At 52.2% G+C, this 12,939-nt stretch overlaps 1 protein-coding gene across 1 annotated transcript in view; it reads right to left on the bottom strand.

Annotated features, from left to right (window-relative positions):
- Positions 1-12,939, bottom strand: part of Jakmip1 (janus kinase and microtubule interacting protein 1) — a 48,716-nt gene that overhangs the window by 13,168 nt on the left and 22,609 nt on the right. The window contains exons 2-6 of the mRNA XM_048363934.1: positions 9,326-9,591; positions 7,112-7,606; positions 3,716-3,925; positions 2,788-2,907; positions 94-240 (exon numbers count right to left, since the gene is read on the bottom strand). Coding sequence (XP_048219891.1) covers positions 94-240; positions 2,788-2,907; positions 3,716-3,925; positions 7,112-7,606; positions 9,326-9,454 — 1,101 coding nt within the window. The 5' untranslated portion in view covers positions 9,455-9,591. The remainder of the gene's footprint in view (positions 1-93; positions 241-2,787; positions 2,908-3,715; positions 3,926-7,111; positions 7,607-9,325; positions 9,592-12,939) is intronic.

Below are 12,939 nucleotides of genomic sequence, written 5' to 3' on the forward strand. Positions count from 1 at the left end.
GCACGGGGGATGGAGAGGGGTTGGTGGCCCAGAGAGCCTGGAGATTCTGCACGTGAGGCTCCGGGCTGGAGAAGGAGGCCAGCAGGAACTTACCACTTCCACATTCTCCCTGGTGAGGTTCTTGATCTTCTCCTCCATGCGCTGGATGCTCTGCAGGAGGTCCTCGTTCTTCTTGTTCATCCGCTTGTTCTTCTCCACCAGCGGCTTCAGCTGCACCTCTGTCTCTCTGGAGCGCTTGAGCTGCAGCAGACACACGCTGGTCAGTAGCCTGAAGGCCCCAGATGGGCTGGAGTGGCTGATCACCCGAGGTCACAGATCATACAAGGAAAGGTCAGCCCCGCCACCTGTGCCGACCTTCCCGGCCACGGTCACACAGCTGCTGCGGCTCTGCGGCCTTCAACGCAGAGCCCCGATCAGCCAGCGGCAGGCTCCGGGCTGGGTAGCGCAGCCACATGGCCCGGCCCGTGTCCTCCAACCTCACATCTCCACTCCCAGACTCCCCGTCTTGGGACCCTCTTGATCATGTTGCTTCCAGCCCAGCCCCTGGGACTCTGAAGCCAAAGAATGTGGTGATGAGCGTCACCTCCTAGCACCATCTATGGTTCTGACTGTAATATGGAAGACAGACCAATGAGACAGGGGCTGGTGAGAAGTCACAGTTGTGGGAGGGTGGGGGAGGAAGAATGGGGCGCCCTCCTTTTCCTTCTGAGCACAGCACCCTGGGTCAGGCCCCATTTCCAGCTGCTGCATTCGGTCGAATTCTCAGCCTCCATTTCCTTGGCTATAAAATGGCAGCACCTGCCTAGACTTGCGGGCAGAATTGGTGATATTATGAGATCCTAATGGACAGGGAAAACAGCTTCAGCGTCTGGTACCGTGGCAAAAATCACAAGAAAAGAGTCATCATGAACCAGGCCAGGCCAGCCAGCCACGTTCCACACCCTGAGCACGGAGAGCCACCGAGCATCTTGCTAGAACCATAGGCAAACATGAGGCTGGCCGTGAAAACGACACGGTCCTGCATCTAGAAATCCACCCCTCTCAGAGGAAGCCCCGGCAGAGCCAGGCGTGGGTCTTTGCTACCCATGGGGGTGTTCAGCCCGAGTGATGCCAAGGGAGCTACAGCCGGGAGAGCCTCGGGTCCCCACACACGCAATACAAGGCGGACAGAGCCGTGCAAACCAACAGGGAAGATGGAATCGGCAAGTCTAGCGGGGAGAAAAAGCAAACCACAAAATACTACACAGCAAAACCCCTCGCACTGCCAAACAAAACAGCCAAAGAGAGGCCAGGCCGCCTGGTGGGTGTCGTGTAGGCAACCCCAGGATGGAGGGTTGTGGGCACGGTCTGAGGCACTACAAATGCACTGGTGTCAGAAGCAGGCTGTGTGCGTCTCTCCTGAGTCACTCGGCAAGTTGTCATTGGGCTCCTGAGTGTTTCTAAGCGATGAGTAGAAATAGATTAGCTGTATACCTGATTAAAGCCAACCTTCCCTTTAAAACCACTGGAGGGAAACGAAATTATTTTTATCCTGTTAAAACTTCAAAGAAGTGCCGGGCATAGCAGCGCACACTTGTAATCCCAGCTACTTGGGAAGTGGAGGTGGAGTTGGGAGGATCTTAGTCTGAGGCCTCCTGGGCAAAACCTTAAGGCCATATCTCAAAACAAACTAAAAGCAAAGAGAGGGGGCCTGGCTCAAAAGCCTGCCTAGCAAGTGAGAGGCCCCAAGTTCAACCCTCAGCAATAATAACAATATTATCACACCAACTATGGAAGGAATATTCAATATCCAGATTCTTTTTTAGGTGGGTTCTCATTATGTAGCCTGAGCTGTCTCCGGCTCCTGAGGACTAGGATTACAGACAGGAAACACGGTGCCCAGCCCTGAGAACTGAATTTGGCAAAGCTGGCCATGCCCCTGCCTACTCTGGGTCTTGCTCCGAGCTACAGCGTGAGCCGGTCAGGGGTTTCCTTCTGCATGAGTAGCAAGGTGGGTGAGAAGGAATACAGGAGCAACTCATGTGTGAATACTCCTCTTCACTACCAGAGAAACAAGAAGAGGGTTTGCAGGTCAAATCGTCTAGACCAGCAATGCTCAAGGGCCCTCAGCTCAAGGGCTAGCCGCTGGCGACAACAGGAACTTCTAAGTTTCACATGCAAAGGCTCATCGTTGCCCACGCAGGGACCAGGAGGTGCCATACGCTCTGCACGTGGGAGACCCAGTCTCCTGGTGGACAGTCACTGACCACACGAGGCCCTGAGCCACGTCAGCCAATCCCTCCTGCAGCCTCCCATCTCCGGGGCCAAATGCAGGGGGGCTCTAAACCCAGCCGGGCTGCAGCCTGAGCCCTGTCCCTGGTAGTTTCCAGAAGGATGGCTGTTTATCTTTGTTTTACAAACTGCTTCCATCATGTAATTCACAGGGTACAAACTTCCCCACCAGCTAACTGTGGCCTGAAGGGCCTGCAGGGCTTCCACGGTTACTGGGCCACGGCTTGAAAATGGAGCTGCAGTGGGTTCTGTTGTTCTTGGTCTCAACTATAAACAACACTGCAGCGAACAGCCTCACACTGCTTGCTGACTTCCCCACCTGCTTTCTGAGGATAATGCCCTGTAGAAACAACGGGTGTGGCAGGTTTCTTTCAGGGCCAGGTATTAGGCTTTCTGGGTCAAAATGAAGGAGAGCAAGCCAGGAGGACTCTGTGTTCATGGCATCTTGATGTGTTTCCTGGCCCCAGAGCCCCTCCCTGAGTCCCTCCAGACACCACCAGCCAGAGGCCTGGTTACCAGTTCATTCCTCTCATCTGCCAAGAGGGTATTTCTGTCTTCCAGCTTCCGTATCACTGAATTCAGTTCAGCAATTTTTAGTTGAAATCGCCTCACATCTCTCTCATCCATATGTTGATCCTAAAGAAAAAAATTAAAAAGCAAAATTCACATGTGATTTGAAGAAGCCGAATTGCCTTGCAGCATTCTGTGGAGCCCTACAAAGACCATGCAAGTGGCAGGTGACACGCATGAGGGGGATCATGTGCTAACAGGAAAGTGGACCGTACCCCGGCCCTTACCACGTGCTGTGGGTATGCTTTGCCTCCAGGTGATGGAGACTTGAAATCTTTCTAAGGCTCCCAAACATCCGGCCCCTGGGGACCTCAAGATGAAGCCCCACTCCCCTGCATCTCCTACAGACGCCCATCACATGCTAGAGTAAGCCCTCCGCGGCAGATTCTATGTCCCTCTTCCACAGTAAAACGCCCGCACCTCCTGCAACGGGCAGCACGTATCTCATTCACTAAAGATGCCCCGGCAGTAAACGAAGGAAAACGAATGAACGTTCCGCCGCACCTTTGCTAAGAGTCCAGTAATCGCGCCAGTGCCCTTGTTCCTGGTGCTGACTCTTCCTTTGTCCCTCCCTGTCCTGCCTGGGCTCCCTCGAGAGCACCCATCCAGTGCCCCTCCTCCGAGGGCACCATGTCTTCCCCTGCAGCGGAGCCGAGGTCACAGCAGGCAAAGGTGGGCGCCGCTAACGCTGCGTGCAGGGGGCCTACTAGCCCACACTGGATGTCAGTGAGTGTGGGAAGAACGTGTACGGAAGGAAGGGAAGGACGGGAGGACAGGAAGTCTTGAGGGGGGGAGGTCAGAGAAAGGCGAGCTGGGCTGGAGGAAGTGTGGCCCAGCAGCGTGGACGGGATGCTGTGGGGGTCCACGCCCTCACCTGGCTGCCCATGAGCTCCGCCATGTCCCCGATGCCGGGCGGGAGCTCCCTCTTGGGACTGCTGTGGTGCCGCTCCGCCTCTTTCACCTGCACCAGCTGCTCGTCCAAAGCCTCTTTCTGCATAAGCAGCCGCTGGGTCTGCCCGGCCTGCACGCCCAGCTCCTTCTCCAGGGCCAGGATCACCCGATCCTTCCCTTTGATTTCATCCATCTGAAAGAGACAGGACGGGCGCTCAGGAGCAGGCTGGAGACCAGGAAACTGCTTGGGGTCTTGGGCCAGGTCAGGGGAACTGGGCATGCGCAGGACCCAGAGCCGCTGGAGCCCACGGCCCAGGCCCGGCTCCCCCTTATTCACCCCAAGGACAGAGAAGACAGAGCTCTGGGCCCAAGGATCTATGCAGGCACCCAGATCCAGCCTTGATCACATCTCCCTGGCCTGACCTCTGGTCTGCCTACAGTTCACTTGTTGAACTTCACTGGCTGTTGTGTGACTTTGTTCAACTACACTCACTGATTTCAGGACACTACAACAATCTTTGTATTCAGCAAACAAATTCAACTCAGTCCTAGTTTTACTAGCTTCCTATGTTGCCATAGTTAATGGCTTCTTAGTATTCCCGCATCTATGTTCATGAAAAATGACCTGGCATTTTGTTTTCTTGTAGTAACAATGGAAATCAGTTGTGTTGTCTTCATAAATAAGTTAGAATGTATCAATATGTGAGAGAAACTGTCTTTTCTAGTTCCTACTTTGGCCTGGTGGCTTGGTTCTTTAAGGAAAAGAGGAACTGCTTTGGGATAAACATTGAAATGTAAGGTTTTGCCTTAAATTGGTTTTTTTTTTCAATTTTAATTACTGTATTGTTTTAGAGGTGATACACAGCATACATATACATATGTATATGACATATATATATACATACATAGGTCAAGTAATAAGTACATTTCCTTCCTTTTGCATAAGTACATTTCCTTCCTTTTCCTTCCAATCCATTCTCTCTCTCTCTCTCTCTCCCATTTCCTCCCGTCTCCACCCACGATGTGCACGGTTCTCTTCCAGCAATGTCCAGTGCAGCCAGTGGGCTCTGCTGCTGCACTTTTTCACCCCCTTTCCACGGATTCCGTGCCCTCCCCCCACCTTCGCTCAGATGTGCACATGGATACACGGTATAGGAGGTAAGGAGGGCAAAGTCGTCTGAAAACAAAAAAACTAAAAAAAAAGTCCTTTGCTTCCTTGTCTCTGGAGTTCATTTCAGGGTGTATATTATTTTATATACATAGGAAGAGACGTTTAGGTGATTGCAACCTGGTGCTTTTCTCCTAAGACTGTCCTCTTTGCGTCTCACTGTCTATGGGTGTCAAGAATCCCATATAAGTCATCATATCCCATTGCATTTTAAATCTAACTTCTGTATAATCAGGGAGAGCATGCGCCATTTGTCTTTCTGATCTTGGCTTACCTAGCTCAACATGATTTGTTCTAATTCCACCCATTTTCCTGAGAATTACATTATTTTATTCTTTCTAATGGCTGTATAAAACTCCATTGTATATAGGTACCACATTTTTTGGACCCACTCTTCTATTGTGGGGCATCTGGGTTGTTTCCTTATCTTGACTATCGTGAATAGTGTGGCACTGAACATGATTGTGTGAGTGTCCCTGTCGTATCCTGGCTCGTGAAGCCCAAGGTAGATGTCTGACAGTGGTATGGCTGGGTCATAGGGAAGGTCTATGTTTAGTTTTTTGAGGAACCTCCAGACTGTTTTCCAGAGTGGTTATATTAGTTCACATTCCCAGCAGCATAAACTGGTTTCTTTTAAGATGAAATTAAGACCTCAGACTGTTGAGTAAATAGCAGAGGGCCACTGTAAAAAAGAAAATGTACTCATTACCTGACTCACGTAATAGTAATCTCTCTGTACATCACCTCCATAATAATAAATTTAAAGATACAGCAGAGTGTGTGGGTATACTATTACTTGTGTACAGTTAATCTTATTTCAAAGTCACCTTATGTAAATCCACTTTACCCTATTCAAACTAGCCAATCATGAGCAGATTGTGAATCTGAGCACAACCAATCTGAGCAGAGGGGCGGGGCCTGCTGCATTAAGGATGCCTGCTCTGCACACTTGCTTAGCTGATGGCACACCCTTCTGCAGAAGTAAATTTTGCCTTGCTGAGACAATTCCTTATTTTCATGTCTACCATAGTGACTCCAGTGGTTCTTGGAAAACATATTTATAATATTTCTCTGTTGTCTGGAAAATATGGGCTTAAATTCTTGGCAAAATATACCACGAAGGAGACTCGGTCTAGGTCTTTGTTTGGAAAAATTAATTACAGACTTAATTCTTGGGCAGCTCTAGGACTTCTCAGGGTTTTCTATTTCTCGTGTGTCTGTTCTGGAAGGCCACCCTTGTTGCAGAAGGACTACCATCTCATCCACTTTCGTGTCATTTGTTGGTGACACAGCATGGCACTCTTACCGCCGGCGGGGGCTGTGACAATTCCCGTGTTACCACGCCGGGGACCTGTGGTCACTGCTGCCTGCATCCGTGTTCCCACGGGCTAAAGTTGCTGATTGTCCTAGAGTTCACTGTGATTCTTGCTGGCTATGACTTCCTTCAGCCTTACTCTGGGAGTTTAATTGGCTGTTCCTTTTCTCTCATCCTGAGATGGTTGGTAAACATTTTTGTCTAAAACCATAACTTCCGAAAGGCAGCCGACTTTGATTATGTTCTTTAAAAAAAAAAAAAAAAAAAGGAACATGTCCCAGCTGCTGAACTTCAGTTTTCTGTCAGGGCAGCTGGGGCTGGACCACCATGCTTACATCTCCATGTCTGTATTCACTTGCTGTGTTATATGTTCCAATGCTAGCTGACAGGAGGGTGCTCATTTCCAACTCTAACTGGGGATCTACTGCTCGCTCCTTTTAGGTTTTTTTTTGTTTCGAACATTTTAAAGTCCATTATTATTATTTGGTGGTATCAGGGACTAAACTCAAGGCATTATATTAGCAAAGCAGGTGCCTCTATCACTTGAGCCATGCCTCCTACCCTTTTTGCCTTGGCTGTTTTCAAGATGGGGGTCTTGATTTCTGCCCAGCAGACTTGGGCTGCTATTTGTGCTTCCCAGTATCTCTGGGCATAACAACACCACACACACACACACCCCGCCCCCGTGCCCTGCTCGCGTGGCATCTGGTCCTCAAGGCCCGCATCAAACACGTGTGCGGGAAGGAGAGTGGCGGAGGGGCGCGTGCACGTACCACGCACAGGGGAACGTGGGGAAAGCCACGTACCACGTAGGGCGTGCAGGGAGAGGACGTACCACGCAGGGGCACGCGCGGGAGGGGCACGCACCACGCAGGGCACGCAGGGAGAGCACGTACCAGCCTGCGGATGTCGCGCTCGCACTCGCGCTTGATGCGGTGCACCTCGTCCTGGTGCGCCTGGTAGGCGGCGCGCAGGTCGGCGGCCTTGGCCTTGTCGGCCTGCATGCAGTTGCTCAGCGCCTCCTCGGCCTGCTTGCGCGCCGCCTTCAGCTCCAGGATCTCCTGCTGCAGGCGCTGGCGCTCCCCGTCGAAGGCCCTGCGCGCCTCATCTCGGGCCTCGGCCAGCAGCGCGCCCTTGACCTTGTCGGTGGTGCCGTCGCGCAGGGCGCTGAGCGCGGCCTGCAGCCGCAGCAGCTCGGCCTCGCGGATCTTGGTGGCGCGGGCCGCTTCCTGCTCGTGCTGGCGGATGAGCGCCTCGCGCAGGGCCTGCAGCTCCTTGGTCTTCTCCTCGTGCAGCTTGGCCTTCAGCTCCGAGATGTAGGCCGTGTGCCGCCGCTGCTCCTGCTCGCGCTCCAGCTTGGCTTCCTGCAGCCGCTCGCGCAGCTTGCCCACCTGCACACGGGCGCCCCGGCCCTTAGCATGGGGGCTGGGGCTCCCCCAGGCCATCCGGGGGGCCGGCCCTCCCTCTCCCTCACTACAGTCAGTGGGCTTGTTTGTTTTCCACTTTCAGTCTGGTGGATTTTTGCATTTTTTTCCCTTAACGTCGGAAACCACGGGAGGATGTTGGGGAGACACGTCTTGGATGCCCTTCAATTCAGACCCATGAGCAGGGCCCATACAGGGCCCACAAAACACCAGAGACGGGTTCTCACCAAGGCTGGACCAGACGGTAAGCCAGCAATGCACCTGGCCTGTCGCTTAACCTTTAACCCGGTGCTGTCTGCATGGGGGGCACAAAAACTGCTGTGCTGCTGGCTTGTGCCTGTCGTCCTGGTTACTCGAGAGGCTGGGATCTGGTAGATTACAGTTCAAGACCAGGCCAGACAGAAGGCTCTGCAAGACTCTCCAAAATAACCAGCAAGAAGCTGGGTGAGAGGCTTATGTGCTCACGTGGTAGAGCGCCATCGGAGCAAGCCAAGCCGGGCCAACATGACTCCCTGGTACTGGGGGGTGGGAGGGAAGGTCAGCACCCTGAGAGCTGAGGGAGGTGACTGGGGACTCTGTGATGATCCAGTGCACTCACTCATCAGACCACCAGGGAGGCAGCTGACAGGCAGGAAAGCTGAGTGAGGGGTGCACTGACCGGGCTTCACAGAGATGGCGGCACAGAGCCCTGGTGTCTGATTGGGTATGTGGATCCGAGCTGCAGTCCCTGCAGCCCCCTCCCCGCAGCTGCCAGCCACGCAGGACCGCAGTGGAGGGCAGCTCCTGGCAGGCCAGGTACACAGGCCAGCCACAGCCACAGCCACTGTTGCAGGAGGTTAGCTGCGAGGGACCTGGACCCCATCACTGCCTGGGGCTGGAGGCACCTATGCCTGAGCTCCTCAAACCGGCCCTACTCACCCACTGTCCAGGCCAGAACTCAGGCCTTGTCTGTGCCCAGGCACCAGGCTGCGTCTCCTCCCTGTGTCACTCACAGAAGCCCTGGCTGGCTCTGCCCTGAAGTCCAGCAAGTCAGAGCTATGCCAAGGAAACGGCACAGTGGTGCTGACACACCAGCCACTATGGGGCTTTCCATCAGGACGATGCTGAACGTGGCACTGTTAGTGTGCCCGAGCTGCGCGCATGGGCATTTTGAGATTTCTAGTCTCCTGTCTGGGGTCCTGAAGCCAGTCAGGGGCCAAGCGAGAGCAGACACCTGGTCTACATGGTCGCAAAGCACAGGCTCTTCCCTGTGCCCTGTGCCCAGCCCTCAGCCCAGCATCGTCTCTGCTGGCTCCAAAGTACCTTCTGGTCCTACAAGGGGCCAAAGAGCTCACAGCACACAGCCAGGCCTGTTCCAAACTAAGCTAACCCTAAGTCCTGACCCTGTCCTGCTGGGGGACCATTCTGCCTCATCTAGCTGGCAGGGAAGTGGACCCATGAAGACTCTCAGAGCCTGAGGTCACAGCCATCACGTGGCAGGTCGTGAACACACCACGCCCCACGCCCCTCACTGCTAATGTCCTCAGGATGGACGAGGTGCAGGGAGGAGATGCACCCAGGGCTCTCCACACCGCCCTGGGCATAATGTCCTCTTGGTGCTCCCATCCCCCACTCCACCTCCCACTCCCATCCCCCAAACCCACCTTCCACCCCATTCCCCACCACCACCACCACCCACACACACACCTTGCTCTTTTCCTGCTGGAACTCGATCTGAATGCTGGTCAGCTTGGCCCGCAGCTCCTCATTGGCCATCTGCACCACATCCGTCTCCATCTCGGGCTTCTCGCCCTTGCTCCGGCCTTTCTTAGACATGCTTCCTCTGGGGTTGAGCCACGGAGGTCCTGAGGTTCACACCCGCCCTCCAGCAGGCTCAGCTGCCAGCTCTGCCGGGCTAAGCGGTGGCACAGGGCTCCACTCCTCTTCTGTGTAACCCACCATCACTTGAGATCCTGGGAGGGGGGAGGGAAGGGGGAGGGGGGAGGGAGGGAGGGAGGGAGGAAGGAGAGGGAGGAAGCCATGTGAGCAGAAAGACTGACATCTCCCTGGAGGATGCGTGTGCTTCTCACTCCTTACTAGGGCAGCGCAGAGTCCCCTGAAGTAACAGGTGGAGTCCTTCTCCCCCCAAGAAGCCTGGCCGGGTGACCCCATCTCTGGTCCCAGTCTCCTCGCCACAGAGCACTGTGCTCTGTGTCACCTGTACCACCTGCACTTGTCTGTTTTCCCTCCTCTGGGAAGTCCGTAAGACCTGGGTTTGTACTGTTCCATCCTATATGAACAGGGTTGACAGACAGGAAAGGGTCTAAAATCATGCCGGTCCTGTGACAGGGGCCAGGGTCCTCTCCTAAAATCCTTGGAACACCCCCGGAGGCCTTCAGAGATGATCACTTGGGAGCACAGAGAAGTCAAGTAAGCTGCCTAAGGCCATGCAGCTAGAGGTGGAAGAGTGCCTGCCTTGGGGGCCAGGCAGAAGAGATGAGACTGCAAAGGCAGCCTGGGGGTAGAGCACTGGGAGGCGGAGATGCTGGGAGAAGGAAGAGCTTTGAGATGGGCAAAGGACCCAGGTGAAGCCTGGGAATTGGCCGATGCACGCAAGAGTGAGGAAGCCCTTGGCTTGCAGGTGAGCACCACGGGAGACTCAGCTGATCATGAATATGTGGGGTTTATTTTCTCATTTTTCTTTTTGTTTCAGTATGTGGGCTTGGACTAAGGAAGAGTCTGGGTGCTGACCTTGAGGGTTTTTTTTCTTCTCAAAGTTGGTACTCTACCACGTGATCTACAACTCCACTTTCAGCTTCTTGGTAGTGAATTGGAGTTAAGAGTCTCACAGACTTTGTCCTGCCCCAAGCTGGCTTCAGATCTCTATCCTCGGAGCTCAGCCTCCTGAGTAGGATTACAGGTGGAAGCCACTGGTGCTCAGTGAATGTGCTTTTTTTTTCCAAGAAGAAAATAAATGTACACCGTCTGCCAGTCAAAGCCCAGCCTCGAGAGCTAACTGGCAGCCTGTGCCCGTCCCTCCATTCTCTCCGCCACTCAATCCCCAGGTGCACCACCAGAGGCCACCAGCAGGCCCAGAACACCTCGTGTGCATGAAGCTCCTCCCTGCGGAGGAAGGCCGCTGCCGCTCACTCTTCCGCATCTCCACACCCAGAGCAGGGGGGAAATCACAGCTGTGGCGTGCTAAACGTGGTGAGGTGTTAACGGGATTTCCTAATGGCAGTCACTCTGACCCTGAGAAAAGCATCATGGAACCAAAACACCGTCCTCTGCCATCACGTGCCATGTGAAGGGCCTGGGTGACAAAGCAACTGTCAGTCCCCATGAGGACGCTGCTCCCCGGGCCAGAGAGGCAGAGAATGCACTCACAGCCTTAGATCTACCAGGCCTGCCTGGAGTAATTGTTCCTGCTGACGTAAGAAGCACGACTTCCTGGACCCACACAGACCACACAGACCACACAGACCACACAGACCACTGGCTGCATCATGTCCAGCTTCCAGGAAGGCAAAGAAGCAAGGCATACTAAAAGGGGAAGACTCAGAGTGAGGATCACATTCAGACTCAGCTACCACAGTGATACTACCATTATCACATTGGACTTTAAAATAGTTGTGACTAGCCGGTCAGCGATGGCTCACTCCTGTAATCCTAGGTACTCAGGACACTAAGATCTGAGGATCACGGTTCGAAGCCAGCTCAGGCAGAAAAGTCCTTGTGAGACAAAGAGGCTCAGGGACAGCGCCCAGGCCCTGAGTGCAAGCCCCAGGAAAAGCAAAAATAAAAAAGCTGTGACTATGGTACCAAGGGCTCCAGAAAAGGCAGATAACGTGTAAGAAGAACAAATGACTGATGAGGGCAGAGCCGGATAAAGACCACTGTGACAAGAATGAAGAAGGTGATCGATGGGTTTATCAGTAGACTGGACACAGCTGGGGAAAGAGCCTGTGAAATTCAAGACATGCCAAAAAGCAATGGGAAAAGATGACTGAGAGAAAGGGAAAGGGAGAAGGAGTGGAGAGGAGGGACAAAGGAAAAAGGGAAGGGGAAGAGGGAGAGAAAGAAAGAGGGAGAGGGAGGGAGGGAGGGAGGGAGAGTGAGAGAGAGAGAGAGAGAGGGCGAGAGCCACACACAGACTATTCCAAACTGTAGGACAACTGCAAAAGACAGTAACACACATTATGGGGACACCAGAAGGAGATGAGAAAGCTAAGGAAATATTTGAAGCAATGTCCAACATTTCCCCTACAGTACTATCAGACCCCAAATCATAGATCCATGAAACCAGGGGAGCAGGAGAGAGCAGTGTTGAAACAATTACAGTCCTAATTGAGCGCAATCGTCAATCTATAATTCTCTATCTCGTGAAATTATATTTCAAAAGTGAAAAAGAGACAGATCCGAGCACACACCTATAATCCCAGCAGAGTCGGGAGGGTTGTGAGCTTGGGGAAAAGAGTGGAGACAGAAACACACATAAACAAAAATGGCAAGAATTTGACATGCAGGCCTGCCTTGAACAAAAGAACTTCATTGGAGAGAAATATAAGATAGGTTAAAAAAAAAAAACCTCAAAAAGCAAACAGAAGTAACAAATGATAAAAAAATTAAAATTTAGATCTGCATGCAGAAAGAGCTTCGGGGACACTTCAACTAAAAGTCAGACAAAAACTTGCATTTCTCATTCTTCATTAATTTAACAGGTCATCCAGAGCAGTAAGTGCAGCAAGGTGTTTGTGATTATAATCAAAGATAGCTAAAATGAATGAGAGCAGTTTTATTCTGGCTGAGAGACCCGATACTTGGTTACCCATGAACATATGTTGCTATTTGAAAATGGCCTTAGCTTGGTTGCAAATATATTTTGTCTACCCTAGCATAACCCTAGGGTAACAAAGTTTTTAAAGATGTACAAATTCCTCATAAAGAAAAAATGGAAACATTAGAGCTACAGAGGCAAGAAGCAGTTAAAAAAAAATAAAAAACTAAAAGAACAAGTAGCAAATAGTAAACAGCATCTGAGACAGTAATCTAAACACATCAATAATCACTAAATGCCAATGGTCTAAATGTATCCATAAAAACCAGAATCTCAGAGTTGTTCAAAAGCGAAGGCCCATGATTCCCTGTACAGAAAGCACTGAATTTTAAGACTTGTATGTACAAAGCCAGACAATTCGTTCACATTCACAGATAATTAGCAAGATGAAAGCACCAAGTAATTTCTAGCCACTGCTAACTAACCTAACTGTAGTGATAGAGTCAGTAAACCATAAGCAATCCAGAAATCCTTCCCTTCTGGT

This window comes from Perognathus longimembris, chromosome 16 (assembly GCF_023159225.1).
Source record: "Perognathus longimembris pacificus isolate PPM17 chromosome 16, ASM2315922v1, whole genome shotgun sequence".
Taxonomy (NCBI): domain Eukaryota; kingdom Metazoa; phylum Chordata; class Mammalia; order Rodentia; family Heteromyidae; genus Perognathus; species Perognathus longimembris.